The 26,743-nt window shown below is 34.4% G+C and overlaps 3 protein-coding genes across 4 annotated transcripts; 2 read left to right on the forward strand and 1 right to left on the reverse strand.

The window, feature by feature from the left end:
- The first annotated feature begins 1,130 nt into the window (after nt 1–1,130).
- On the forward strand, nt 1,131–2,751 carry BNACNNG00580D. Its single transcript, XM_013847512.3, has 5 exons — nt 1,131–1,599; nt 1,678–1,823; nt 1,932–2,190; nt 2,268–2,350; nt 2,431–2,751. Exons 1-5 carry the CDS (start codon nt 1,243–1,245, stop codon nt 2,570–2,572), a joined length of 987 nt encoding a protein of 328 aa, XP_013702966.1. The 5' UTR covers nt 1,131–1,242; the 3' UTR covers nt 2,573–2,751.
- A 651-nt stretch (nt 2,752–3,402) lies between these two features.
- On the reverse strand, nt 3,403–4,959 carry BNACNNG00570D. The gene is made up of 4 exons (XM_013845257.3): nt 4,780–4,959; nt 4,043–4,319; nt 3,725–3,913; nt 3,403–3,623 (listed from the first exon to the last, which is right to left on the reverse strand). Exons 2-4 carry the CDS (start codon nt 4,289–4,291, stop codon nt 3,537–3,539), a joined length of 525 nt encoding a protein of 174 aa, XP_013700711.1. The 5' UTR covers nt 4,292–4,319; nt 4,780–4,959; the 3' UTR covers nt 3,403–3,536.
- A 15,050-nt stretch (nt 4,960–20,009) lies between these two features.
- LOC106406802 (zinc transport protein ZntB) lies at nt 20,010–22,404 on the forward strand. Of its 2 annotated transcripts, none has more exons than XM_013847538.3 (5): nt 20,010–20,310; nt 20,406–21,272; nt 21,371–21,450; nt 21,568–21,832; nt 21,925–22,404. In XM_013847538.3, exons 2-5 carry the CDS (start codon nt 20,531–20,533, stop codon nt 22,182–22,184), a joined length of 1,347 nt encoding a protein of 448 aa, XP_013702992.1. In that variant the 5' UTR covers nt 20,010–20,310; nt 20,406–20,530; the 3' UTR covers nt 22,185–22,404. The 2 variants fall into 2 exon arrangements, with proteins under 2 accessions (XP_013702992.1, XP_013702993.1); XM_013847539.3 differs by having other exon boundaries at nt 20,121–20,310; nt 20,442–21,272.
- Nucleotides 22,405–26,743: the final 4,339 nt, after the last annotated feature.

Consider the following 26,743-nt stretch of genomic DNA (forward strand, 5'->3'; position numbering starts at 1 on the left):
TTAAAAAAATTACATATACATAGACCCCCAAATTTTTTAAAAAGACCCCCAAATTTTTTCAAATTTTTTTTTTCAATGAAATCTTTACAAAAATCGCCTAAGACCCCCAAAATCTCAGGGCCGGCCCTGATGTGCGTACTAGCTATGCAAATGTTGGAGTAGTTGTGTGAAGGTGGTCACTGTATCATGGTAAGGTGCTCATTTGGATATTTTGTATATTAGATTTATAAATGTATATGGGGTCATTGTTTGGTGGTACATGTGTACACATCAATTTTTTGTGTACATGTGTACACATCAATTTTTTGTGTACATGTGTACACATAAATTTTTTGTGTACATGTAAATTATGTAAAAGTAAGTTCCTTTACAAACTTTCCAACCCCACATGATTCACATCGCCTGGTTCATCTGCGGCCGAGACGGAGATTGACTCGGCATCAGAGTTACATTGACGGTGGAGCTACATCGGCGTCTTGGGTCCTCAAGATCTGACACACCACTCTCTTCTCTATCCTCACTCTCTCTTATCCTCACCAGAGCGACCGGATCTGACACACCACTCTCCTCTCCATCCTCACTCTCTCTTATCCTCACCAGAGCGACCAGTGCATCTTCTCGCTATATACCAACTACACATGAAACCACCGTATACATCTCATCATCTCCACTACAAAAAAGCCGTGTTCATCGCAGAATCACCATCTTTGTAGAACAAGATCTTCACAAAATCGCTGTTTTAGTGGGACGAGCTTCATCATTTCCCTCGACAAAATATGTGACAAATATTACTCAACGAAATAATTTAAGGAAAAGAAAATCATAATATCTATGATTAAAATGCAGATTTATAAAAGTAATTGTATCAATAAAAATGAAGCACGAGAGAAGGAAAAAAAAAAAGAAAAAGAAGTACGTCCTATTAATTATTATTTAGTTTGTATTTTTCTTAGTTGGTCAAACACTCTAACCAATCTAACCAAAATATAATGTCATTTGACTAAAATATCTATTCTGATTTCACTTTTTGTAGGGACAAAAGACCACCAAAAAAATATTTTGGTAGCACAAAGTGATCTTTGAGTGTTATAAAAAGTCATAAAGTAACTGCTACGAAAAAAACTCATTATAAAATCATGTTTAAATGTTTGGTGGAGACTGAAGAGGAAAGTCTTTAACTATTGAAAGGATCTGGGTTAAGGCGTTTCATGTAAGCCTTATCGTTGGAAGAGAAGAAGAAAAATGTGGGAGAGTATTAACCTCCCTATCTCCTGCAACTTCTCTAGCTTTCCTCATCTAAAACCCTCCAGAAAAGCCCAATCCCTAAGCCAACCCCGAAACCTCACCCTTGTACAATCAAGAGCTCCTTTGCCTTTTCTGAAACCCGATAGAATTCTCCTTCGCAACAACAACAGTCAATTCTTGAAACACGAGAAGAAGGGTCTCTTCCATGTGTGCAGAAGCTCACTAAACAACCCAGATCCAGACAAAACTGAAATTCAAGATGAAGGAAGAGACTGGACGAGCTCTGTATTGCTTTTCGCTCTCTGGGGTGCGCTTCTTTACTACTGCTTCAATCTTGCTCCTGATCAAACCCCAGTAATCCTTCTTCCTCTCAAATCCAATTTCTAAATGTGATAATGGATTGTGTTTTCAGTTATTATGTTTTTTATGCAGACACAAGACTTGTACTTTCTGAAAAAGCTGTTGAATTTGAAAGGTGATGATGGTTTTAGAATGAACCAGATCCTTGTTGGGTTATGGTATATAATGGGTTTATGGCCTGTTGTATACGCTATGCTCTTACTTCCCACTGGTCGAAGGTAAATAACAATCCATCATCAATCTTTCAAGTAGCTTCCATTGTTGCTGAGTTAAAAGAGTTTAATTCTCATAGCTAATGTTGATGGTCCCTTTTGTTCGTTTGACAGTAAAACTCAGGCATGGCCTTTCGTTGTTTTTTCCTTCTTTGGTGGCGTCTACGCTTTGCTACCTTATTTTGCACTGTGGAATCCTCCTTCTCCTCCCGTTTCCGAGTCTGAGCTTAGACAATGGCCTTTCAATGTTCTGGAATCAAAAGTGACTGCTGGGGTTACTCTTGTTGCAGGCCTGGGTTTAATTCTTTATGCCTTAGTTGGTAACGCCGGTGACTGGAAAGAGTTTTATCAGTACTTTCGAGAGAGCAAATTCGTAAGTCCATCATCTCTTTTCTTCTTCTTTATAACATAACAATAACTTAGTAATCCTTGTTAAAAAATAATATGCAGATACATGTCACGAGTCTAGATTTCTGCCTACTCTCTGCTTTTGCTCCGTTTTGGGTTTACAATGACATGACCGCCAGAAAATGGTGAGTTCTACCGCGTTTTGCTTTAAAAAACTGTTTCCATTTGTTATTTTTTTACCTTTAACGCACTGCTTTGTTTGCAGGTTTGATAAAGGCCGTTGGCTGTTACCTGTATCCGTGGTGCCATTCTTGGGACCTTCTTTGTATCTTCTCTTACGACCAGCATTGTCAGAGACTACAGCTCCCACAGATTCTTCTGCCTCATCTTCTGACCCAAGTCAATAGCAACATCACGATTAGATTGATGGTCTTTAGTCCCTTCTGTTGCCCTTTTGTTGATGGAGTTAGAATGAGAAATATTTGTATAACAAGGGAGAGAGAACTAACAAAGTTTTCTATAAATGTTAATGAAAGGTAAGTCAAACACAAAATTGTCAAAGTAATATATATTTTAGGCATTCATCTTTGAACTTGACCTTTATTTGCTCTCTGTTACTGACTTTGCTGTCCACGGCTGGCTCCGGCAAGCAACTCAATCTTTGCTGGGATTTCAAACTTCTCCACCTTTGGGGCCTGATATAATTAACTCATTTTGGAACACGTTTAGCAGGTGTTGTAACTATGAAATAAACAACTAGAAAACAGCTATTGAAATACAATTCTTGGTAAGAGATTGTTGAACTTGCTTAACTGCATCATCACCGTATTTGACTCCCACTTCGCCTGCCCATTTCTCTAAAGATCCGTGTGACGGGAACCATAAGAGCTACGCAGTAGCTGCTCATTGGGTCTGCGTGTTCCATCATTTCGCAAAGTAATTGCTTATACGGTTATACCCAAAAAGCTGCCTCCATTCAATGGAAAGGCATAAGGAGATTTGATCATCCCATCCTTTACGTGTTTTTTTAGCCCCACCCCTTCTAAATTATTACTCACTGCTCTTTATTAACGACTTTTTGTTAGGTGTTATCTTCAAAGTTAGACGGTCTCAAACAAAATCAGTTGTGTAATGATTTAGCGTTTGGAACAAATTAGTTTTGATAGAAGTTCAATGATTTTGATGAAACGCGTGAATTTTGAGCTCTCCTGATTTCATATTGGTCAACATCGAAACATCCAGATAAGTTTTGCCACTTTATTACCTGTCACTCAAGTTCACAACCAAGCACAACTGATATCCACATAAGAAAACTTTTCTTGACTACAAAATTCTCTTGGGATATATATTACTGAGAAAAATACACGAAAATCAACTGGAACCACCGCGACGAACACTTTCTTCAGTTCGCGAAAGCGCATTTGTTAGCACGTCTATCGTCCAGTTCTTCAAGTCATCCTGATTAAAATGGAAACGAAACCAAAGTTTAAGCACCACATGACGGTTTTGGTTTAGCAAATAATGGTAATGAGGCAATTTTGTTTTTGTTTTTGTTTTACCTTGCGCACAGGCTCTCCAGTTCTTATTTGCGCGTTTGGGCGAGCAAGCTTGGACTCAAAAGGTGTTCTTGGCCTTACTTCTCTAAACTCATCCCACTCCTCACGTTCGATCATCCTCACTGTGCCTTGCCCTTCTGGTGCATTCTTTATCTTCCGTTCAATCATTTCTTGAGATTTCGAATCATCAATCTTGCAACAAACCAACAATGCAGAACCAGCATAAAGCGTAAAGCAGCATAAAAGATCAGTAACGAGCTGCTAAAGTCATTTTGACGAGAAAGACACAATTCACAAAGAATAGAAGAAAGAAGGATGTACCATCATTAACACTTTTGCAAACAATGCAATACCGACCACAGCTAGGAACATAGGCATCGTTGCCGTGTCCAAATAGGATCTTGATTCTGGAACCTCAACGAGAAACTGGTTCTTTACTGGGTTCCTTCGCTTCTTACTTTTCTGCAAATCAGTTATCCTTTTTCTTAAGGTCTCCGTTGGGGCATCACTAGACGAAGGTGATTGAAACCTTCTCCTAAGCAGTGTAAATAACTGACTCTGCCTAGACATCGTAACAAGCAACAGCGATCGTCTATCTCTGCCAAAGAAGAAGAGAAAAACACAACAGAGAGAGAGAGAGTAAGATGGGAGTGATATAGCCTCACTTGGAACAGCTTAGCGTACCAACGTAAAAATGATACAGAGGAGCCTATACGTAACTCAACAGATACACTCGGGACCTAAGAATCTTTGTAATCCTAAACCAGTATAATCCACGATAGGTAGCAAGAAGACTAGACGGACAGATATGGATTGCCATTCGTTATGGCATTTTGACGAACACTTGGCGTGCAGATTTTATTCAACATGGCACTATGATAGATTCGACATTTGTGCAACAAGGAGTAAAGGGAAATCGATATGGGTGGCTAGAAAAACTAGCGCGTGAACCAGAAACAACATTATTATAAGCGGAACAATGAAGTCGATTATCTAAATCCTTTGGCAAGATCAATGAGGTTTTTCAGATGTGAAACAAGGATTGGGAAGACACATACACTGTCTTTACTCTTGATCACCAACGATGACTTGCTCTTCTTCGTTTTGCTCAAGCTTCTGAATCCCTAAGGCTGGAGAATGACAACTTTCTGAATTAGGAAACAAAGTTGTTTTATTTTGGTCAATTCTCCACGATACACCATTTTTTATCACAAAAATAGACCACATTTAATAACTAAAAAAGATCCTAATATCCTACATATATAAAAAAAATTAAAAAAAATTAAAAAAATAAAAATAAATAATTTTTTTTAAGTTTAAGATTATATGTTTTCAAATTCAAACTTTTTTATAAAATATTTAAAAAAAAAAAATTCAAATTTTTTTTTGTAATTCGAAAATATTTTTTGAACCTATTTTTAAAATTTTTATTTTCAAATTTTTAATATTTATTTTTAATTTTATAAAATTTTAAATCTCAATTCCAAATGGGAAATTGCCAAAAATATTATTTTCAAAGTATCACTTTTCATGTTTACACTAACCACTTTTACCCCATCTTTAATGAAGAATAAAAGACATTTATAACATTTGGATTTACTTCGACAAAAAAAAAACATATGGTTAACTAATCTATGGTTAAAACATCAACTCTAAACCCTAAATCATGAAACATCAACTCTAAACCCTAAACTCCGAAACATCAATTCTAAACCCTAAACCTTTAAATCTAAACCCTAAAACATCAACTTTAAACCCTAAACATAAATCCTAAACCCTAAATCTAAACTTAAAACACCAACATTAAACTCTAAATCATCAACTCTAAACTCTAAACCATGAAACATCAACTCTACACCCTAAACTCTGAAACATCAATTATAAACCCTAAACTCTAAACTTTCAAATCGAAACCCTAAACGTCAACTTTAAACCCTAAACGTAAATCCTAAACCTTATATTTTTCTGAAATTCGAACCATAAACCCTAAAATCCTATTCTTTCAAATCTAAACCCTAAAACATAAACTCTAAACCCTAAACGTAAACCCTAAACCCTAAAACCCTAAACTTTCAAATCTAAACCCTAAAACATCAACTCTAGGGTTTTAGGGTTTAGGGTTTATGATTTAGGGTTTATAGTTTAGGGTTTAGAGTTTAGGGTTTAGAGTTTAAGGTTTAGGGTTTAGGGTTTAGAGTTGATGTTTTAGGGTTTAGAGTTTACTTTTTAGGGTTTAGGGTTTAATGTTGATAGTTTAGGGTTTAGTGTTGATGGTTTAGGGTTTAGGGTTTAGAGTTGATGCTTTAGGGTTTAAAGTTGAAGGTTTAGGGTTTAGGGTTTAGAGTTGAGGTTTCGAGGTTTAGGGTTTAGAGTTGATGTTTCAGGGTTTAGGGTTCGTATTTCAAAAAAAAAAATAGGGTTTAGGATTGATGGTTTAGGGTTTAGGGTTCGTATTTCAAAAAAAAAAAAAGGTTTAGGATTGATGGTTTAGGGTTTAGAGTTGAGTTTTAGGGTTTAGGGTTTTAATTTCGAAATAGTATAATTCGAAAAAAAAAATTTTAAAATTATTTTTTATTTTTCTAGATTTTTATTTATTTAAATATTTATTTATTATATATATAAAGAACAATGGCATAAGAGTTTTTTGCCACTTATTGAAGAAATGTATTTTTGAAAATATCATTTTAGTGGTGGTAAAAATGAAAAGTGGTAGCATGAAAGCGGTAAACATGTAATTTCTCCTTTCCAAATCCCCAGCCCTTGACTCTAAACCCTAAGATTTGGATTAGTTAACTCTAGGGGTATAACTGTATATTTACTTCTTTAATGAAACATTTTGATCATTTTGATATTTAGAATCTATATTTGTGACATAAACTCTAATGGGTGTTCTTCCACCGTTTCTCAATAATAAAATAGGTTGAAAAAATGAAAACCAGATGAGAGAGGAGAGAGACGATTGTTCATGAAGAAATTATGTTGGATCAGGAAGAGACTTTTATTGACAAATGTTCAAGACTTAATGGTCAATTTATCTACAAGGTAAAAGAAAAAATAATTATCTAACTAAAGTATTATTATACTCATTTATGAGAGACCAAAAACGCCTCTTCCGCTGCTGATGCTCTAAGGTATTTCCCTTTTATTTTTATTTTGGACTCGCAGTTATAATTACTCAATTACTACATAGAAAAGTTGATATGACTAGAATAACTTACTCAAATGTTGTTAATCCAAATATATATTATATTTTTATTAAGTTAACTATCAAAGTGATTATTAGTGTACAAAAAAAATATTCTCAATTCTTTCTTTAAATAAAAACTATGAAAATTACATAAGATGGTTAACATATATATGACAAATTACCAATGATGAATAATACATATTAGATAAAAAAAAATATTTTTTCTCTTTCTGTTTAATTTTATATTAATAAAATAAATTAAACAATCACACTAAGCATATAATAAAAAAATTTAGTTTTTTTCTTATATGTTATATTTTGAATTTTTTTAAACGACTATAAATTACTAAAAATGGTAAAAAGTCCACAGTGAAAAATTTGTGATCAATGGTTTAACTTTTTTTGTTCAAGCAAAATACAAATGATCTTAAATCGTATGAATATGAAGTCTCATTGATATATATGTCTTTTATTATCAGATGGATGTTTCTGAAGATCAAGCTAGGGATTACCCTCCACGACTTTACGATGAAATGGCTTCTAATCTTGAAAATAAAAACATTAATCACAATGGCCGTATGGGAGACATCCCTCAAATTAGAGACGCAATAAAAAGATGTTTGGGATATAACCTGAAGGAGTTTCATGTTGTAGTAATTGATAAGCTAGCTGTTAGCAAATTCATGTGGTCTGGTAAGACTGTACACTATCTACTATGTAGACAACTGCTAGTATATAAGAAATATATTTGGTGTCTCTTTGTTGATCGAACTTTCAGGTTTAGCTTACACAAATTTGGTGAGATCACAAGGTTAAACACAGATCTACTTCCAACGGAAAGTTTTGAACATGAACCTCACCTATACAAAGCGTTCTGAAAGGAGTTGAATGTGTCGCTTGGGTACGGACCCAAGTTAGATGAACTGAAGCCAGTATTAGGTCTGTCAAATTTGGAGTTTTGAAAAACGGAAATGATTAGGGTTGTTGCTTCTTCAAACCATAGGACTTTATGGCTTGCATCATAATTCTTGAATAGCCTTTGAAAGTGAAAAAAGAGGATTCGATGATGAAGGCATGATGACTTATCCCTGGGGTCGGGCTGCGTATGAAGTTCATGTTGATTCTATTAAGATGCTGAAACCACAAGGAAAGTCGTACGCCATTAGCGGCATGACGAACGTGTTATTGGTTTGGGCGTATGAATCTGTCACTTGCTTCAGAGAGCTTTTTGGGAAAGTAGTCGATGAGCAAGAAATTCTGCTTTTGTGATGGGGTGGAAACCGTATACGTGCAAGTCTTAGTATTGCAATATCTAAGGAGATCAGCGATCATGGAGAGGTAAGGTTTAATGCTTACTTATGAATCATTTAATGTCTGAGTTATTATTTATTTGATGACTGAGTTATGAGATTTTGGTGGCCGATTTATGGGTTACGTGATGGATGAGTTATGATTTATGTGATGGCTGAGTTAATATTTATTTGATGGTTGAGTTATGTCATATTGTTGTAGGTGCGTGTGAAGAAAATAGTTATGAAGGAGGATGTAGAAGAGTTGTTTCCTCAGTTGTCGGATGAAGCAAATGACCAACAACTTGATAACTTGATAAAAGACATACATGCATATAGGTTTGTTAGAGGTTTTTGGGATGTGCAGAAGAATGACAACAAGAAAAATAATGAAGGCTGGAGTTTCGTTAGAGGCTGAACAACCCACAAAGAAGTAGAAGAAAGATAAAAAACAAAAAGAAATAAACAGCAGTGAGGATGAAGATGTTGATGTAGAGAAGAAGAAGAAGCAGAAAGAAGTAGGAGAATGCAAAGGGAAAGGGTGCTAGAGAGGAGAAAGGTAGGGATGATATGGGGACCAATGCGGCTCAGGGGACCATAATGACTATTCTGGATAATGTGAAGTGATTACAAATATGAAGTAAATGAAAGTACTTTAAAATTTTTTATTAAGATCCTCTTATCAACATGAAGTGAATATAAATCAACTGAGTGTGTATTATTTTTTGAATTTACAAGTTAAGACTCTTTTATGATCTTGAGGTATATATGTTGACTTACAATTACTTAAGACCTTACATGCATATATAATTTGTGAGCCTAAAACCATATACAATGTCCTTTCAACTGAATGTTGTGAGTCTTCTTATATTTACTAGTGGAACCTAAATCCTAAATTATAAACCTTAAATCCTAAATCATAATCACTAAACCATAAACTATGAGTTATGATAAGTCAGCCATAAAGTTATCATAACTCAGCCATCAATTGTAATTTACTCGCGACTTTCCATATTTTGGGCAGAAATAATAACTTGAAAATTTTGTTAATTTAATCTCATGACGTTTCGTCGTTCTATATCTCTCTCTATATATATTTCTCTTCTCTTACAACTTCTCTCACACCTTCTCTCTCTCATCTCATACTCTCTAGAAAAACCTAATCTCATCAAAAGTTAAAACCTAATCTCATATGTAATGACGGTTGTCCATGGTTGGTTAACCAGGTGTGAGACCAGGGTGAATGTCATACTAAGCTCTGCGGATCGGGATAACCTCTCTGTTATGAACCCTGGTCCGAGTTTGTACCATGATATGACAACTTCTACGTTGTTTAAATTTTTACATGATCTCTCCGAGGTGATCCCAAATATTCTTTAAAAAAAAGATGGCTTCATGAGTCGCTGATATTTTTATAAATTGAAACACATATGTTAATATAATTGGTTTTTATCTTTCATGTCAAATAATTATTTATAGTAGACATAGTGTGAAATAACATATTATTTTCGTATACATATTATATTACACTATATACGGATGTTATATATTATTTAATTATTTGAAAATTTTAAAAATATACTACTTTAAAAATATGATTCCATATATTCTTCCAGATTGTATTTTCAATATATATATATATATATATATATATATATATATATATATATATATATATATATATATATATATATATATATATATATATATATATATATATATATATATTATGATAAAAATTAAGTTATTTCATGATTTTAGAAAATACAAGCCGGACTGAACCAACATATTAACATAATTTTTATTATGAAAATATTTTTAAACAAAATTGATTAAGAAAAAGTATGAATTCTTATTTCAATTTAAATTATTAAAACAAAATGAATGCAAATATTTTAGTTCAAAATTTTCTAAATTTTAGTTCACCTAAGAAAAATAAGCATAATAAATTGTTTATATACTTTTTATAATTAAACATAGTTAAAATAAATAAATTATATAAATAATTTTTGTAAAAAAAAAAATTTTGAAAAGGAATTTACATAAAAATTATTAAATTATAAGTTAATCATGCGCTTTGAAATCACGGATCAAAATATAGAAATATTGTTTCACCCTTAATGTAAATTTTCTTCCCAACTAAACAATTGTACTTGTCTTATATACAAAAATATATATGAAAGCAATACTACCCAATATATGGAAAGGTTTCATATGCTTTTGTATATAAGACAAATACAATTGTTGTTAAAAAACAAATACAATTATACTAAAGGTTCATCGTATACTTGGTCCTTCTGCCTCTAGGAAGGAAAAAAGTTTCACCATTTGAAAAAGATCTACCCATAAATTTTTTTTGTCAATCATAAGATCTTTAATATGTGCCATTAAATTGGTCTGCCAAATTTGGCTTGTCTATCCGGTCAACGCCATCTCTCTCTAGCTCTGACATCTCTCTCTCTCTCTCTCTCTCTCTCTCTCTCTCTCTCTCTCTCTCTCTCTCTCATCCTTCCACGAGATCGCTCACATTTTTTTTATGTAAATGATAATGATTTATATTAAAGAGCAAGCTTTAAATACATGGGTGGATTTGGATGACATTGATAAAGATTACTATCTATAGAAGAAATTCTATAAATTAATACTCGATAAATTAATAAATATTATAAATTAATAAAAAAATTCGGTCCCAAGTTAGACCGGTGTAAAATTAAAGGTAATTATATAAAATAATAAGATAATAATATTTACAAAAAATTTAGATAAATATATGGTCTCATTAAAATTATAAATTAATAACTACCACATATATAAATTTTATATGAACATATACAAAAAAATTTATTGATTATCTTTCTTCAAAATGAATTTCATCTTAAGTTTATTTTTAGTTTTATCTAGTTACATACAAAAGTAAATTTATATTATATGATATGTATTCATCATACATAAATAATCTGATGGATTTGGATGACATTGATAATGATTACTATCTATAGTAGAAATTCTATAAATTAATACTCGATAAATTAATAAATATTGTAAATTAATAAAAAAATTCGGTCCCAAGTTAGACCGGTGTAAAATTAAAGGGAATTATATAAAATAATAAGATAATAATATTTACAAAAAATTTAGATAAATATATGGTCCCATTAAAATTATAAATTAATAACTACCACATATATAAACTTTATATGAACATATACAAATTTTTTTATTGATTATCTTTCTTCAAAATGAATTTCATCTTAAGTTTATTTTTAGTTTTATCTAGTTACATACAAAAGTAAATTTATATTATATGATATGTATTCATCATACATAAATAATCTGATAAAAATATTTAAATTTATATCTATAAACTATAAGCAATATATAATATTATGAATGAAATATTATTTTCATTTTTCTACACTAATTTTTTGAAAAAATATAAATCCAAAATAATGAAATTCTCTTAAATTAATAACTCTATAAATTAATAAATTTTGTAGTCCTAACAATATTAATTTATGGAGTTTTTACTATATTTAACCGCTAATGAAAATTTTCTTCACAACTAAATAATTTTACTTGTCTTACAAAAATATACTAGAGCTTGACTCGCAAACCCGCAAGAGTGTTTTTTTATTATTTTTATAAACAAATATTTTTATTTTGTATAAATAGTGGTATATATTTTTAACATTTAGCTGCATTAAATATTGTTTAATGTGATATTTCTAAACACATTAATTTATAGTTTATATTAAATAATTTTTTGGACAGTCAGTTATATCACCCACATTTCTTATCATATATTTATCGCATTAGATTTGCACTGGGCTATTATTTACTTGTAAATATGCGTAAAATAATATATTTATAGATTATTTATTTTATTTATGTGTTACATAAAATAAATATTTATATTTTTACAGTTTAAATGTATATAAATTTTTATTGATGAAAATAAAGTAGGTTAATCCATTAATTTAGTAAATATGAGAAACAATTCACAAAAGCGTTATTATAGCCAAGTCATCTCTTTATCTGGTGGGTCCTAACAAGTTCTTGATGCAACATGAAGGTGCAACCAGGGGGATTTCAGTTGGCACTTTGCCTTTCAGATATCTTGGCCTTCCGCTCACGCCAAAGGCATGGACAAGGCTAGACTATGAGCCTCTTATTGACAGAATTCGAAGTAGGTTTCTCGTCTGGTCCCATAGATCCTTATCTTTTGCATGGAGACTAAAACTAATCAAGTCAGTTATTACTAATGTGATTGATTTTTGGTGTGCGGTTTTCATACTACCCAAAGCTCGTCTGGAAGCTATAGAGACCTCTGTAGTGGTTTTCTATGGTCTGGTTCGCCGAATGATTATCATAAGGCAAAAGTTTCCTGGAATTATCTTTGCTTACCTAAGAGTGAAGCTGGGTTAGGCATTCATAAGCTCAGAGAAACTTCGAAGGTGTTTGCCTTGGGTCTGGTATGGCGCCTCTTCTCTATGTCTGGCTCTCTATGGGTTGCTTGGGCTCACACTGAGCTGATGAAGTCAGGATCTTTTTGGGATGTAAAAGAGTCTACAAAGGGAACTTGGTTATGTCGTAAACTAATAAAACTCAGACCGTTGGCCTCTTCTTTTTTGCGCAAAGATGTCAGAAATGGTGAATAAAGTTATTTCTGGTTTGATGACTGGTTAGGGACAAGGACACTTATTGATGAAACTGGAGAGCTTGGACCTCAGTATCTTGGGATCTCTCGCCAAGCTTTAGTCTCTGAAGCATATGAAAATGGAGAATGGAAAATGAGAAGTCGAGGTAGAAGAGTATATACCAATACTTATGATAGGATTGAGAGTGCACAGCGGCCAGATGTGAATTTGGGAAGGGATGTTGTGTTGTGGAGACACAATGAGGATGGCTACAAAGATCACTTCTCATCTGCAAGAACCTGGGATCAGATAAGAATCAGAGGTCAAGAGGTGCCTTGGCATCATTTGGTCTGGTACACTCAAGGCGTACCTCGTCAAGCTTTCACTGTATGGCTGGGGTTTAGAGATAGTCTCTCTACTAGAGTGCGTATGAGGAGTTGGGGTATTACTCAAGGGTGTATGTTTTGTGGCGAAAGAGAAGAAAGCAGGAACCATTTATTTTTGCATGCCTTGTGACGTACACCATATGGACTGCTCTCACGGTCAACCTATTGGGATCTTCTGCAAATCCGGATTGGTCTATTATGATCACCTCTCTACTGAGGCCAAATCGTACCAAGCTGGATGCTATTTTGCTGTGGTTGGTCTTTCACGCTTCAGTTTACTTCATTTGGAAGGAGCGCAACTCTCGTAGGCACCAAGGAGCATGGCTGACGACGGAGACACTGATCATGCATATTGACAAATCCATTCGTAATAGGATTGTGTCATTGGAGTACTTAGGGAGTCATAAGCTAGCAGGTCTACTTCAACTCGAGATGACATGATTGGCATATAAGTTTTTATATCTCTTTTTGTGCGGTTAGTTATTTTCCTTGCTACTTCCACATTTTCTTTGTAAATGTCCATTCATTTTTTGATTAATCAATATAAAATTTAATATAAAAAGCGTTATTAAAGTTAAATATAGATTTCACAAATTATATATATATTTTTAATTATTTCTTGTTGATGTAGTAAGTTAGTCATGGTGAGATCTACAAAGAAATATATATTACTATTGAAATGTTAGCATAAATTAAAAAATTCAGCATACTACATATCCACGACATAATCAAAATCTTCTCAAAAATAGGACGTAGCTGTATAATGGCGACGGCGATTTTTTAGGGTTCGATGGATTCTCAAGGTTGGGATCCCGGAGATCTAAGGCTTCAAAGGGGCAATCGAAAGGTTTTAAGTGGTTCTCGGAGAGTAAATCTTCATCTTCATGACGGTTTCAGTGGAGGATGGAAGCGAAAGGAGCTTATGGATTCTCGAAGGATTTTATGGAGATCTGGAAAGTCCAGGAAAGAGAGGCAAGGCAAATCGAATCTGAAGGTATCTCTGGGCCCTGAGAATGATTTAGAGTTGGGTAATGATATGGTCGGAAATGGGAATCATAGTGTAGAGGAGGATGTAATGGAGTTTGATGAAACTAGGATTGATGTAGAGGGCAATGAAAAGGTTATTAGTGGTGATGATGAGTTCCAGAACCTCACTGATGGAGAAGTTGAGGAACCTGATAATTTACAGGAGGTTTTGGACGAGACCAAGGAGGTTATCAATTACCTAGGGGATGCAGGTGATATGGGAATTGCCATTGGTAATGAGGAGAAAAAGAATCGTTCACGCAAGATGTTATTCAAGAATACGACTTTGGCGGAGGGAACATCAAAAAACAGGTTCGTTCAGGCTGTACTCTCACCACGCAAATGCGTTCAAGCAACGGCAGGTAATCGACACGGAGAAGGTGTGAAACAGACGGAGGAAAAGGGTCCATCAAACCCTAAACCTAGCTCTTTAAAACCATATATATTGTTTATGGATATCATCGGCTTTGAAGAATATTGGTGGGAATGTTTGGTCAACTTTGGTGTTCTTATTTTTGGGTTTTCAATAAGCTCTGTGAGCATATCATTTTGTAGTACTGTTGAGGCTTCTTGGCTTCATTTTGGCCTTTTGTTTCTGGCGTGTCTTCATGTTAGTAATTATGATATCGTGATGTATTGGAATATTTATGGTGTTTTGGATTCTTGGCATTGGAATTGGTATGAGACACTACACTTATTTGTTTTAAAATGTTCATCTGACGTGCTTAGTTGGATCCATGGTGATTATTATGGTTGGCTTGGTATCGAATGGTATACTTCTTGGTTGGCGGTGATGGTGTTGGTAGCGAATGGTATGCCTCGCAAGTCTACTTTGTTTATCTATATGCATATGGATCGTGATGGCTGGCCGGAGGGACTTGGTGTTTGGTCACGAACTATCAAGTTGTGGTATTTATTTTGGTGTTGGGTTAATATGATCTGTCTTATTGTATCGACAGCTGCTAGGAATTATAATCTATGGATTTTAATAATACGTTTTGGTTTTCTTATTGTATTTGTGGAGCTGATACAAGGGTCTGTGTACTGGAGAAAATGGAAAAGGTGGTATAGTCAATATATCGATACAAGATGTTGCAGTAGTGGGCCCCGACGTAGTCGCGTATCATGGTGGTGGGACAATTTTTTAAAATTGGTTCAAGACCATTTGGTACTGGTTTTTGGATTGGTTCAGGACTATTGGGTACTCTCTTTCGGATGGGAGTTTTTGGAATTTAATTTGTTTAAAATGGTTGGGTATCTTCAAGGCCCATTTTCTAGCTCTTGGGAGCATGATCAAATTGTAATTTTATGAAGATTCTAAGTTGGAATTGTCGAGGAATGGGGAGTCATTGGACAATAAGTTATCTTCGAGAAATTTGGCATAAACATAAACCTGATTTTTTATTTTTATCAGAAACTAAGCAGAGTTTTGAATTTGTACAAAAGTTTCAATCACATGTTGGATATGATTGCTTGGTGACAGTGGATCCTAATGGACGGAGTGGGGGTTTAGCGCTTTTTTACAATAATGAATACCAGGTTCAGATTCTCTATTCGAGTAATAGGATGATTGATGTAGAGGCGGTGGCACTTGGGAAAAAAATTTATCTTACTTTTGTGTATGGAGAACCGGTGCAAAAATTGAGGGAACAAGTGTGGGAACGGTTGACGAGGTATGGGTTATCGAGAACAGACCCTTGGTTCATTATTGGAGATTTAAACGAGATTACCGGAAATCATGAAAAAGATGGAGGTTTTTTAAGAAGCGCAAGTTCTTTTGTCCCCTTCAATGATATGATTAGAAACTGTGGTTTGTTGGAGTTTCCAGCTCGGGGAAACACTTTTTCATGGCAGGGGAGAAGGGGAAAAGGAAAGGGGGCAGTAACGATCAGATGTCGGCTAGATCGGGCTCTAGCGAATGAAGATTGGCACACGCTTTTTCCCTGTTCTTATACGGAGTACCTAGGGATGGTAGCGTCTGACCATCGGCCAGTGGTCGCTTTTTTGGAAGATAAAGTATACCGTAGACGAGGGCAGTTTAGGTTTGATAAACGTTGGATTGGACAGGATGGCCTCATGGAATCGATTGCCTCAGGCTGGCTGGAAAATAATGAAGGACGAACAGGGGATGTTGTTTCAAAGATTAGTAATTCTCGACATGAAATTGCAGCATGGCGAAAAAATAACCCCCCTTATGGAAAGGACAAAATTCAGGGGCTCCAAAAAGCATTGGAAGAGGTCCAATCGGATAATAATAGAACGCAAGAGGAGATTTTGGAAGTATCTAGGAAGTTAAAAGACGCTTATAAGGATGAGGAGGAGTATTGGCACCAAAAGAGTCAGAATACGTGGTATTCATGTGGAGACCTAAATACTAAATTCTATCATGCTTTAACAAAACAAAGACGGGTTCGAAATAGAATTGTGGGTCTTCACGATGAAACTGGTAATTGGATAACGGAAGAAAATGGTGTAGAAAAGGTGGCGGTGAACTATTTTGAAGATTTGTGTACTACTACTTCTCCTTCAGACTTTAACAATTTTCTGGAGGAAATAATTCTGTCTATTACTCCACAGATGAATAATGGGCTGCTGAGGCCAGCAACGGAGGAGGAGGTTCGTCAGGCTTTGTTCCTGATGCATCCGGAAAAAGCCCCAGGACCGGATGGAATGACGGCACTTTTTTTCCAACATGCATGGCATATCATCAAAACTGATTTGGTTGCAATGGTGAATAATTTTTTGATCACAGGAGACATGGATTCAAGGTTAAATATTACCAATATTTGTATGATCCCGAAAACGGAAAGGCCTACAAGGATGTCTGAGTTGAGGCCAATTAGCTTGTGCAATGTAGGGTACAAGATTATTTCGAAGGTTTTATATCAGCGGTTGAAATTATGCCTCCCACGGTTAATATCGGAGACACAATCAGCATCTGTACCAGGAAGGTTGATTTCAGATAATATTCTTATTGCTCAGGAAATGTTTCATAGACTGTGGACTAATAAGGCTTGCCAAAGTAAATATATGGTGATAAAGACAGATATGAGCAAAGCGTATGATCGGGTGGAGTGGGGTTTTATTCAAGCGCTACTTCTCAGGATGGGTTTTGATCCGCATTGGGTTAAATTAATTATGGAATGTATATCATCAGTTCAATATCATGTTTTGCTAAATGGGCAGCCCCGTGGACATATAGTTCCTCAAAGAGGTTTACGGCAGGGGGATCCCTTATCCCCTTATCTATTTATCATGTGTACTGAGGCTTTGATTGCTAATATTAAGAAGGCTGAAAGAGGATATCATTTCACTGGAATGAAGGTGGCAAGAGCTTGTCCTTCAATCTCTCATTTGTTGTTCGCAGATGATAGTCTCTTCTTCTGTAAGGCACAGAAGGAAGAATGTCATACTATTCTTAGGATTCTGAAGGAATATGAGGTGGTCTCGGGGCAACTGATTAATTTTCAGAAATCTTCGATTCAATTTGGACATAAGATTGAGGAGTCCACTAGACAGGAATTGAGAGACATCCTTGGGATACAAAACTTAGGAGGGATGGGATCATATTTGGGTCTGCCGGAGAGTCTTTAGGGATCCAAGATACAGGTTTTTGGTTTTGTCCAGGACCGTTTGAATAACAGGGTGAATGGGTGGACGTTTAAGTTTTTTTCAAAAGGTGGAAAGGAAGTTATCATTAAATCAGTAGTCACGGCTTTGCCTAACCATGTGATGTCTGTTTATTGGCTACCAAAAGCAACGGTAAAGAAATTGACGAGTGCAGTATCAAAATTTTGGTGGAGCCCAGGGGGAAATACAAGGGGTATGCACTGGAAGTCATGGGACAAAGTATGTACAAACAAAGACGAAGGAGGTCTAGGCTTTAAGGACATAACGGATTTCAATACACCTATGCTTGGAAAGCAATTGTGGAGGCTGATAGAGAAGCCTTCAACTCTTTTTGCTAGAGTTTTTAAAGAACGGTACTATAGGAATGCCTCACCCCTAGAACCGATCCATTCATACTCTCCGTCGTACGTTTGGAGGAGTATTGTATCTGCTAGATCTCTGGTTAGCAAAAGACTAATCAAAAGGGTGGGAACGGGATCCTCTATCTCTGTATGGAGTGATCCGTGGCTCCCAACCACTCGCCCGAGACCAGCAAACAAAAATCAACATGACACTTATCAGGACCTCACAGTGGACTCTTTGATAGATCCAATTTCACGAACTTGGAAGTCGCAAGTAATCCGGGATTTGGTGGATCCCCAGGACGCTCAAATTATTGAAAGTATTCCTTTGAGTAAGACTCAATTGGTGGATAGGAATGGATGGCATTTCACAAATAATGGAAAATATTCGGTTAAAACAGGATATCAGCTGGAACGGGTCTATCCGGACAAGGCAAAACCACCAGCTTTTTATGGTCCCACAGTGGATACTCTAAAAGCTTTCTGTTGGGAGGTGAGATGTCCTCCGAAGCTTAAGCATTTTTTATGGCAAATGGTATCCGGATGTATAGCTGTTAAGAAGAATCTGCAAGCAAGAGGAATGAAGGGAGATATTTGTTGTATTAGATGTGGAGCTGAGGAGGAATCAATAAACCATGTGTTTTTTGAGTGTCCTCCTGCCCGTCAAGTTTGGGCTTTATCAAAGATACCGTCTAACCCAGTCTACTTTCCCACAAGCTCACTATTTACAAATATGGATCATCTTTTCTGGAGGGTACTTCCGAAGATAGAAGATCATCATTTTGCGTGGATACTATGGTATATTTGGAAAGGAAGGAATAATAAGGTCTTTAGTAATTTGGATATTGACCCAAAAGATACACTTACGCTTGCAGAAACTGAATCAACACTTTGGGGTGAGGCCCAGGTGATTAAGACTAAGCAGGCTCCACCACAGAATGAGGTTTTGAATCGGCAGCTGAGAGTTGGTCGTTGGTGTTTCATAGATGGTTCCTGGAAAGATAAAGAATCTTATTCAGGTCAAGGATGGTATAGCATACTCGAGGGCTTTCAGGGATTGATGGGTGCAAGGAATACTAGGGCATGTCTTTCACCTCTTCATGCAGAGATGGAAGCTTTGATATGGGCAATGGAATGCATGAGGAATTTACATCAGTTTCAGGTTACTTTTGCTACGGATTGTTCTCAATTGGTGAAGATGGTTTCGGAACCAGAGGAATGGCCGGCGTTTGAGAGTTACCTGCACGACATAAAGCTACTGAAGACATATTTTACTAGCTCAACGATCATTCATGTACCCCGGACGGAAAATCAAAAGGTAGATAGTCTAGCACGATGTGCCAGAAAACAATCGTCTTTCGTCGTTCACATAGATGCGGAGTTACCGGTTTGGTTCGCAGAGTCTATATGAGTCTGTTTGTTGATGACAAAAAAAAAAAAAAAGTTAGCATAAATTAGAATATGAATATTATGTAAAATGTTACCATATCAGAACTATACAAAGAAATCTATGCAGTATATATTACTATTGGAATTTAACAATATTTATTGCCATATCAAGATGTATAGTTTATGAAGTATTTATTACTATTGAAAGTTAGCATAATTAGTGTATTTAAATACATGGGTGGATTTGGATGACATTGATTACTATCTATTTTACCCATAATGCAAATTCTCTTCACAGCTAAGTAATTGTACTTGTCTTTATGAAAGGAACACTAACCAATATATGAATAGGTATATCATATATGTTTTTGTGTATAAGACAAATACAATTATATAAAAGGTTCGTCATATAATTGGTTATTCTAGCTCTAGTAGGAAAAAGAAGGTTCATCATATGAAGGTAAAACTACCCATAAAATAAACATCTCTAATCTGTGCCATTAAATTTGTCGGAGAGAGTCGAGGTGTTTATCCGGTCAACGCCAGCTCCGACCTTTCTCAACAAACTCTAACTCTCTCTCTCTCTCTCTCTTTCTCTCTAATTTCACTGTTTCATCATATCCTTCCACGAGATCGCTCGCCTCAGATTCAAAGCTTCTTCTGATTAGTTTCCGGTGATCTCAGCCTCACTTCGATCCCTGCATGTAAGTCAATCATCCCCGATCTTGTTCCGTCTCCACCAGATTCACAATGTTATTGCTCTTAATCATATGATTCTGCATTCACCGATTCGTTTCAGGAGTTTGATTACAAAAGGTTTCTATTTTACTTCCAGAGTTTGCATGAATCAGCAGCTCCAACCTTAAATTAATTTGCGAGACTTTCCGTTTTAAAATAATCAATCAGACACTTTACAAAGCAACGATGCAGCAGGAAGATCGAATTGGAGGAGATGAGTCAGATCTAGAGTCTTTGACAAGCGCTTCTCTTAGAGACGCTCATAGGTTCAGGGCTCAGTATTCAGGCATGGTGAGGCAAAGAGCTTATATATTCGACGGTGATGGCAAATACTACAACAAAGAATGGGATCTCAAAGAAGGAACAGGCAAAGAGTTTTGTTGGTATCATGTTGAGTTGCCTAAAGGAAACCAGAAGCTCTCTCACTCCGCACAGCATCTTATAGACGCTCTCTGTCCTCCGTTGAAGCTCCAAGACATTCTTTCTCTTGTTAGTAACGGACCCTTTTGCGGACATGTTGATGGGGCGCTTGTGTTTAGAGTTAACTCTCCTGGTCCTGCTTCAAGCAGCTTTACCTTCAAGATTGCTGCTAGGATCACTGAGAACTCTGTCATTACTGTCTCTTTGGGACGTGTTCCTAGGCTAGGTTTCTCTCCTATGGGTCAGTCTCTTCTCTCCGAAGTCCCTAGTGTGGATTCTCCTTCCTACTATCGCGGCGAGCAGAAGGAAAGAAGTGGGATTGTTATTGAGGAGCATGTTCTTGAGTTCTTGCTGACCATGAATCACTCTGAGGAAGCTGATAACCCTGTCCCAAGCTCTGTTTCGAATCTTGTTGTTCATATTATTGATACACATGTTGATCAGCTTCAAGATGTTGTCACTAAACTTGAGATCGAATTGGATGCGGTGGAACTCGAGATGGATAGAGGTTAGTTAGCACTCTTATCTTCTTCAACATTATGTGGCAGCTTGTTAGAAGGTTTTTGTGGTTTCATATGAATGATCGTCTTCTTCTTTGGACGATAGGTGGATTTGCTATGAAGAAACAGATGCTGGATGATAGAAGGTTCCCGAAATTGCATCTCAACTTGCAGCGTCTTTTGCAGGTATGTGTCACCAAGCCTAAAGCTTATAGAACACTCTTATGCATAATCTCACTGTCTCTGCAGTAACTTTTATTGTTTGTATCTACTCTTGAGTTAGAACATTTGCCTGAATCTCAGGTTATTGCACATGGAGAACAAGTGTTTCCAAGAGTGAAGGAAAAATGTTCCACAAAGCATTGGTTTCTTGCAGAAGATATCAACTCTTTGGAGGAGTTGATTGGGAGGTTGAGACGTTTAAAAGAGAATGTAGGATTCATTGCGAACCGTGTGAATGCAATCCAAGCTGGTTTGGATAGTTGGCAAGCTGAGCAAATCAACCGAAAGCTCTATTACCTCTCCTTTCTTTCCATCATATTCCTTCCTCTATCAATCATCACCGGAGGTTATATATAAAAACTCGCCAAAAGCCTCAATACTCTGTGTTCTATTCATCACACGGAACTCTACCTAACCTTTTTGTTTTTACTGTGCCAGTTTTTGGGATGAACGTTGGAGGAGTTCCTTGGACGGGACAAAGCAAACCTGAGCTAGCTGATGGATTTAGAAACGTGATGTACATATGTCTCATAATGCTGGTTGTAGTGTTGTCCTGCTTTGGTTTTCCAGCCTTATATAGTCGGATTGCCTCTTGGTGGAGAATGAGAGCTATGAATAGAAGTTGGTCTCTTAATAGGAGATCGTTCCAGAAGAGACCAAACATAGTTCAAGAAAGAAGAGGATATCTTAGGCTCTAAAACCATTATATGACTTCAAAGACTTGTATTGAAATCTTTCATTTGCGTTTCTTTCACGTTTCTTCTTCATTTGCAGAACATACTACTTTTCATCAGCTTCTTGTGTACTTTGTACTTCTTACAGATTTTTTTTTTACTTCGCATATTGTTCTGCTGTTTAGATCTTGAGTTAAACTACAATGTACAGCTACTATTCTTTTAATTCTTTATCTGTTCTTCATTTAAAATGTTTACTTAAATGGCCAAACTAATCAATCACAAACTAGTTACATCATTTTTAAGTTATACTTATATTTGATTGAATTTGAAGTATATATTTGCATTTAAATTCATGTTTGGCAAGTGTCTGAAGAAAAAATGGCCAAAAAGGTATAAATTTTTATATATTTAATTTTTGAAGTATGAATGCAAAATTATATTAATATTTTAATATTAAATATTTTAGAATTTGATGAACTTACACTATATTTTTATGATATGAGATTTTCAAAAGATACGATATAATAAATATTATGTATTTATGTTTATAATTTAAAGATTAACTATTGGTAAAGTTTTGTGCATATAATTATATAAAACTACAAATAATGATGCTTTAAATGTAAACAATGCCTTCCCAATTTTTAAGTGCAATCTTGGTTTATTAATTGGGAAATTGGTCTGAGTAGCTATGAAATAAAATATAATTAGGTATATAACTAAAAAAATTCCTTCAATTATTACTACAATATATACTATATTACCCCTTCTTCTAGTTAATACGTGCACAAACTTCTTCTTCTTCACTTACCTACCACCGTCACTTCTTCCAGTTCACTGTCATTTTTTGATAAAAATATCAATAATTTTGGACCTCTATCTATCACCATAGTAATTATCATTATTGCTTTTATTTATTAACCAATTTCCCTTAAAAACCACAATCTCCTTGATATCAGTCGCTACTTCTTCCGTCGTAACTACCACCACTCGTCTGTACTGTAAGTTTCCGGCTGTACTATGTTGTTTGAACGATGTGTACTATGCTATTTCTTTGTTACTATTTTATTTTATTAATATTTCATATTATGTATTATGTGCATATTATGATATTTAGGTTATGATTTATATTTCCTTTTAGGGTTTAGTGATTAGTGTTTTGAGTTTAGTTTATGGAAGGTTTAGATTGACATTGGGTTAAACATTATCTCTTTCCTACAATCATAGACATTTCAAAAATTGAACAATATGTACTATGTTATTTTTTTTGTTACTATTCTATTTTGATAATATTTCATATTGTGTACTATGTACATATTTTGATATTTGGGTTATGGTTTATATTTTTTTTAGGATTCAGTGATTATTGTTTTGGATTTAGTTTATGGAAGGTTTAGGTTGACGTTGGGGTAAGTATTATCTCATTCCCTGCAATCATAGACATTTCAAAATTTGAACAATATGTACCATGTTATTCGTTTATTACTATTCTATTTTGATAATGTTTTATATTATAGACTATTTACATATTTTGATATTTGAGTTATAGTTTATATTTTTTAGGGTTTAGTGATTATTGTCTTGGGTTTAGTTTTGTTAATTTTAGACATACATGGTATATTAATATATTTAAATCATTTTATAATTTCACTAATATGAACTATATCATTTAGCATGTTATATTCTATTTATATACTACCACTATAATCACTATCATCGTGGATGCCATAGTAACCAATCTAGCAACACTTTTTATTTTATTTTTTATTTGAAAGACAGATGCTATGTTATATCTAATCTATTAAAATAGAGTCCTATTTAAAATTATCATGGCATAATTTTTTTGGACCTATTGAAAATGTCGTGACTAAATATAACACACACTTCATATCTCTCTTATTAATAATGTATATAATTTTCACTAAGGGTACAATTATCATCTAATTCTTAGAATATTCGACTGAATTAAAGTTAACATACCTCATATTTGACAATTATATGATTTAACCTACTTCATACACGTTTTTTTTGGGACTGATACACGTTTTTTTCCCAATTCAGTTCTTCTGTGTTTGTGCATCTCATCATCATCTATCAGCAATGGCTATTTGTTCTGTAGTGAGTAGAAAAACCCTAGACAGCTTGAAGGAGACGTCTTCAAGGTTTCTGGGTTTCCTCAGAATCCTATCCTTTACGCTTCCTGATCTTAACTACGATTACAATACGTTGGAGCCATCGACAGCGTCGAGATTATGCAGACGTATCACCAGAAGCATCATCCACTAATTACAACCATTCCCTTGAGTAGCTGGATCAGGCTGTGAACAAGGAGATGCTAGCGGAATGCCATACAGTTAAACGGTGGAGGTTTTTTAAATTTTTTTAATTTTTTTTATCTCGGCTCTGTTTTGTTCTGTTGGTTGTGGAACAAGAAGATGCTTCCATGGTTGTCAAGTTGCAGAATACCATAAAGTTAAACAGTGGAGGTGTTTTGAATTTCTTTTAATTGTTGATCTCGACTATATTGTGTTATATTGGTTGGATCTCAGAATAGATAAATATAAAAGTTACAGTCTTTTGATCAATCAAGTTGAGTTAAAGAAGTTTAGTTGTTAAGGTATTTGAGTTAGTAGAGAAATCTGGTTTTGCTGATCAGTTTAGTTGTGGTGAGTATAGTCTGATATCAAGAAGGAATCTCTTTTAGAGCGGATTCAAAGTTTGATTAGTAATGAAAGCTGGTTTAGGAGGTTCTTAAGGCTACTGAGTCTTGAGATCATAACCAAATATATATGATTGATAGTTTAAGGAAACCCAAGAAAAAATCGAGCAGAAGTTTTGGGTTTTATCTTTGTTCTTGATGTTTCCCCAAGAAGCAATGGAGAATGAGTGTTTTTTGTGTGTAAGAGAATGAAAGTGATTGACTTTATTACTAATGTACAAGTCATGTGAACCACTCATTTTTGGACGAACCTTGCTGCTGTCAACATGAGTTTGTAGTCTCTTTATGTATCTTCAATTATTGTTCTTTGCTTAATGGTGTGTATTTGTAACATATTACAGCAAGTTCGTGGAGAGCAATCGAAGGGAGCTTTTGGTGGCGCCATAAACACTAACTTTAGCCTCTAGAAGGTTTGGTGAAAAGAATGAGTATTGAAATTACTGTTCTGCAAACAAATCATGATGAGTGTTAGTATTTAAATTTTTAGGATAGCAACGAGCCTATATCAGTATGGATAACTTACAAAAACAGAAAGAATAGAGCTTCAAAAATTATCCTAATCGAGTTCCTAAAGGTAGAGTACATGTATAGATTTTAAAAACTCATAAACTGATTAGTTTATATTGGGCCAATGGTTTATAACTTTTTTTTTCAATGGGTTAGAAATTAATTTTTACCCCTCTACAAAAAATATGATTCTAATATCAAACATTTGTTTGATTAATTCTAATAATCAAATAACTGACCAAGTAAAAAGGCAAACAAAAATTCATAAAGCACAATTCTATTATTTTTGTCATATCGAAATAAATCACAATACGTAATAACATTTGAAAGTAAATTAAAAATGTATAAAAGAAAAGTACAATAAGTAAGATTTTTTTTTACTTTCTTTAACTTTTAATATTGGTTTTCCTCTTATTTTTCATCATTGATTATTTTTTGTATCAAATATTCCAATGATGAGTTGATATTTATAATAGACACTGTAAGATAGTCTAATAAAATTCTAAGAACCCACAAAACAACTTTGCCGACTCCTATTTATAGAAAGTGTAAGATATGGTATACAAACACTTATATTAAAATGAGTTCAAATATTATTAGTGTTTTTTTGTTTGTCATCATATTATTAGTGTTATATACAAAGAAATTGTTGATGAAGCATTAGGTGATATCTAAATTAATTTATATTAATAATTAATTTTATACTGTGTAAATTAAAATTGTCAGTACCTTTTTGTTTATATTTATCTTAACATTACCCTTTATTCTTTTGTCTACAATAATATAAAATTAGTTATATCTATACATGTAGAGAAATATCATTATGTCCAAATAAAAAATAATGTAAACCACAAATTTGAAACAGATTTAATAGATTAGATAACAAACATCATGATAAAAGCAAAAATAGTTCTCCCCACAACATAAACTCAATACATTGTAAAACAAAAAAAAACATTATATATAGCAGAATAATATACATTAAAAATACACAATAATATAATAGTATAGTCACACCGGTATATCTCATAAACAAATTAATAATAACACCATAAAAGTGATACTTAACCGCGCATGGCGCGGATAGTATTCTAGTTCTATTTATATACTACCGCTATAATCAATATCACGGTGGATGCCATAGTCACCACCAATCTAACAACACTTTTTATTTTACTTTTTATTTAAATGATAGATGTTTTTGATGTGCTATCACCGGTAATTTGTATAGAAAAAGGATATAACCGGAAGAAGAAAAAACGAATACTATCGAATCTAATTATGTCAAATCAAATGATAAATTCTTAATTTTGTCTCCGGTTATCTCACCGATAAGCCCTGGTTAATTTGACAC

Source organism: Brassica napus, chromosome C7 (genome assembly GCF_020379485.1).
Source record: "Brassica napus cultivar Da-Ae chromosome C7, Da-Ae, whole genome shotgun sequence".
Lineage (NCBI taxonomy): Eukaryota > Viridiplantae > Streptophyta > Magnoliopsida > Brassicales > Brassicaceae > Brassica > Brassica napus.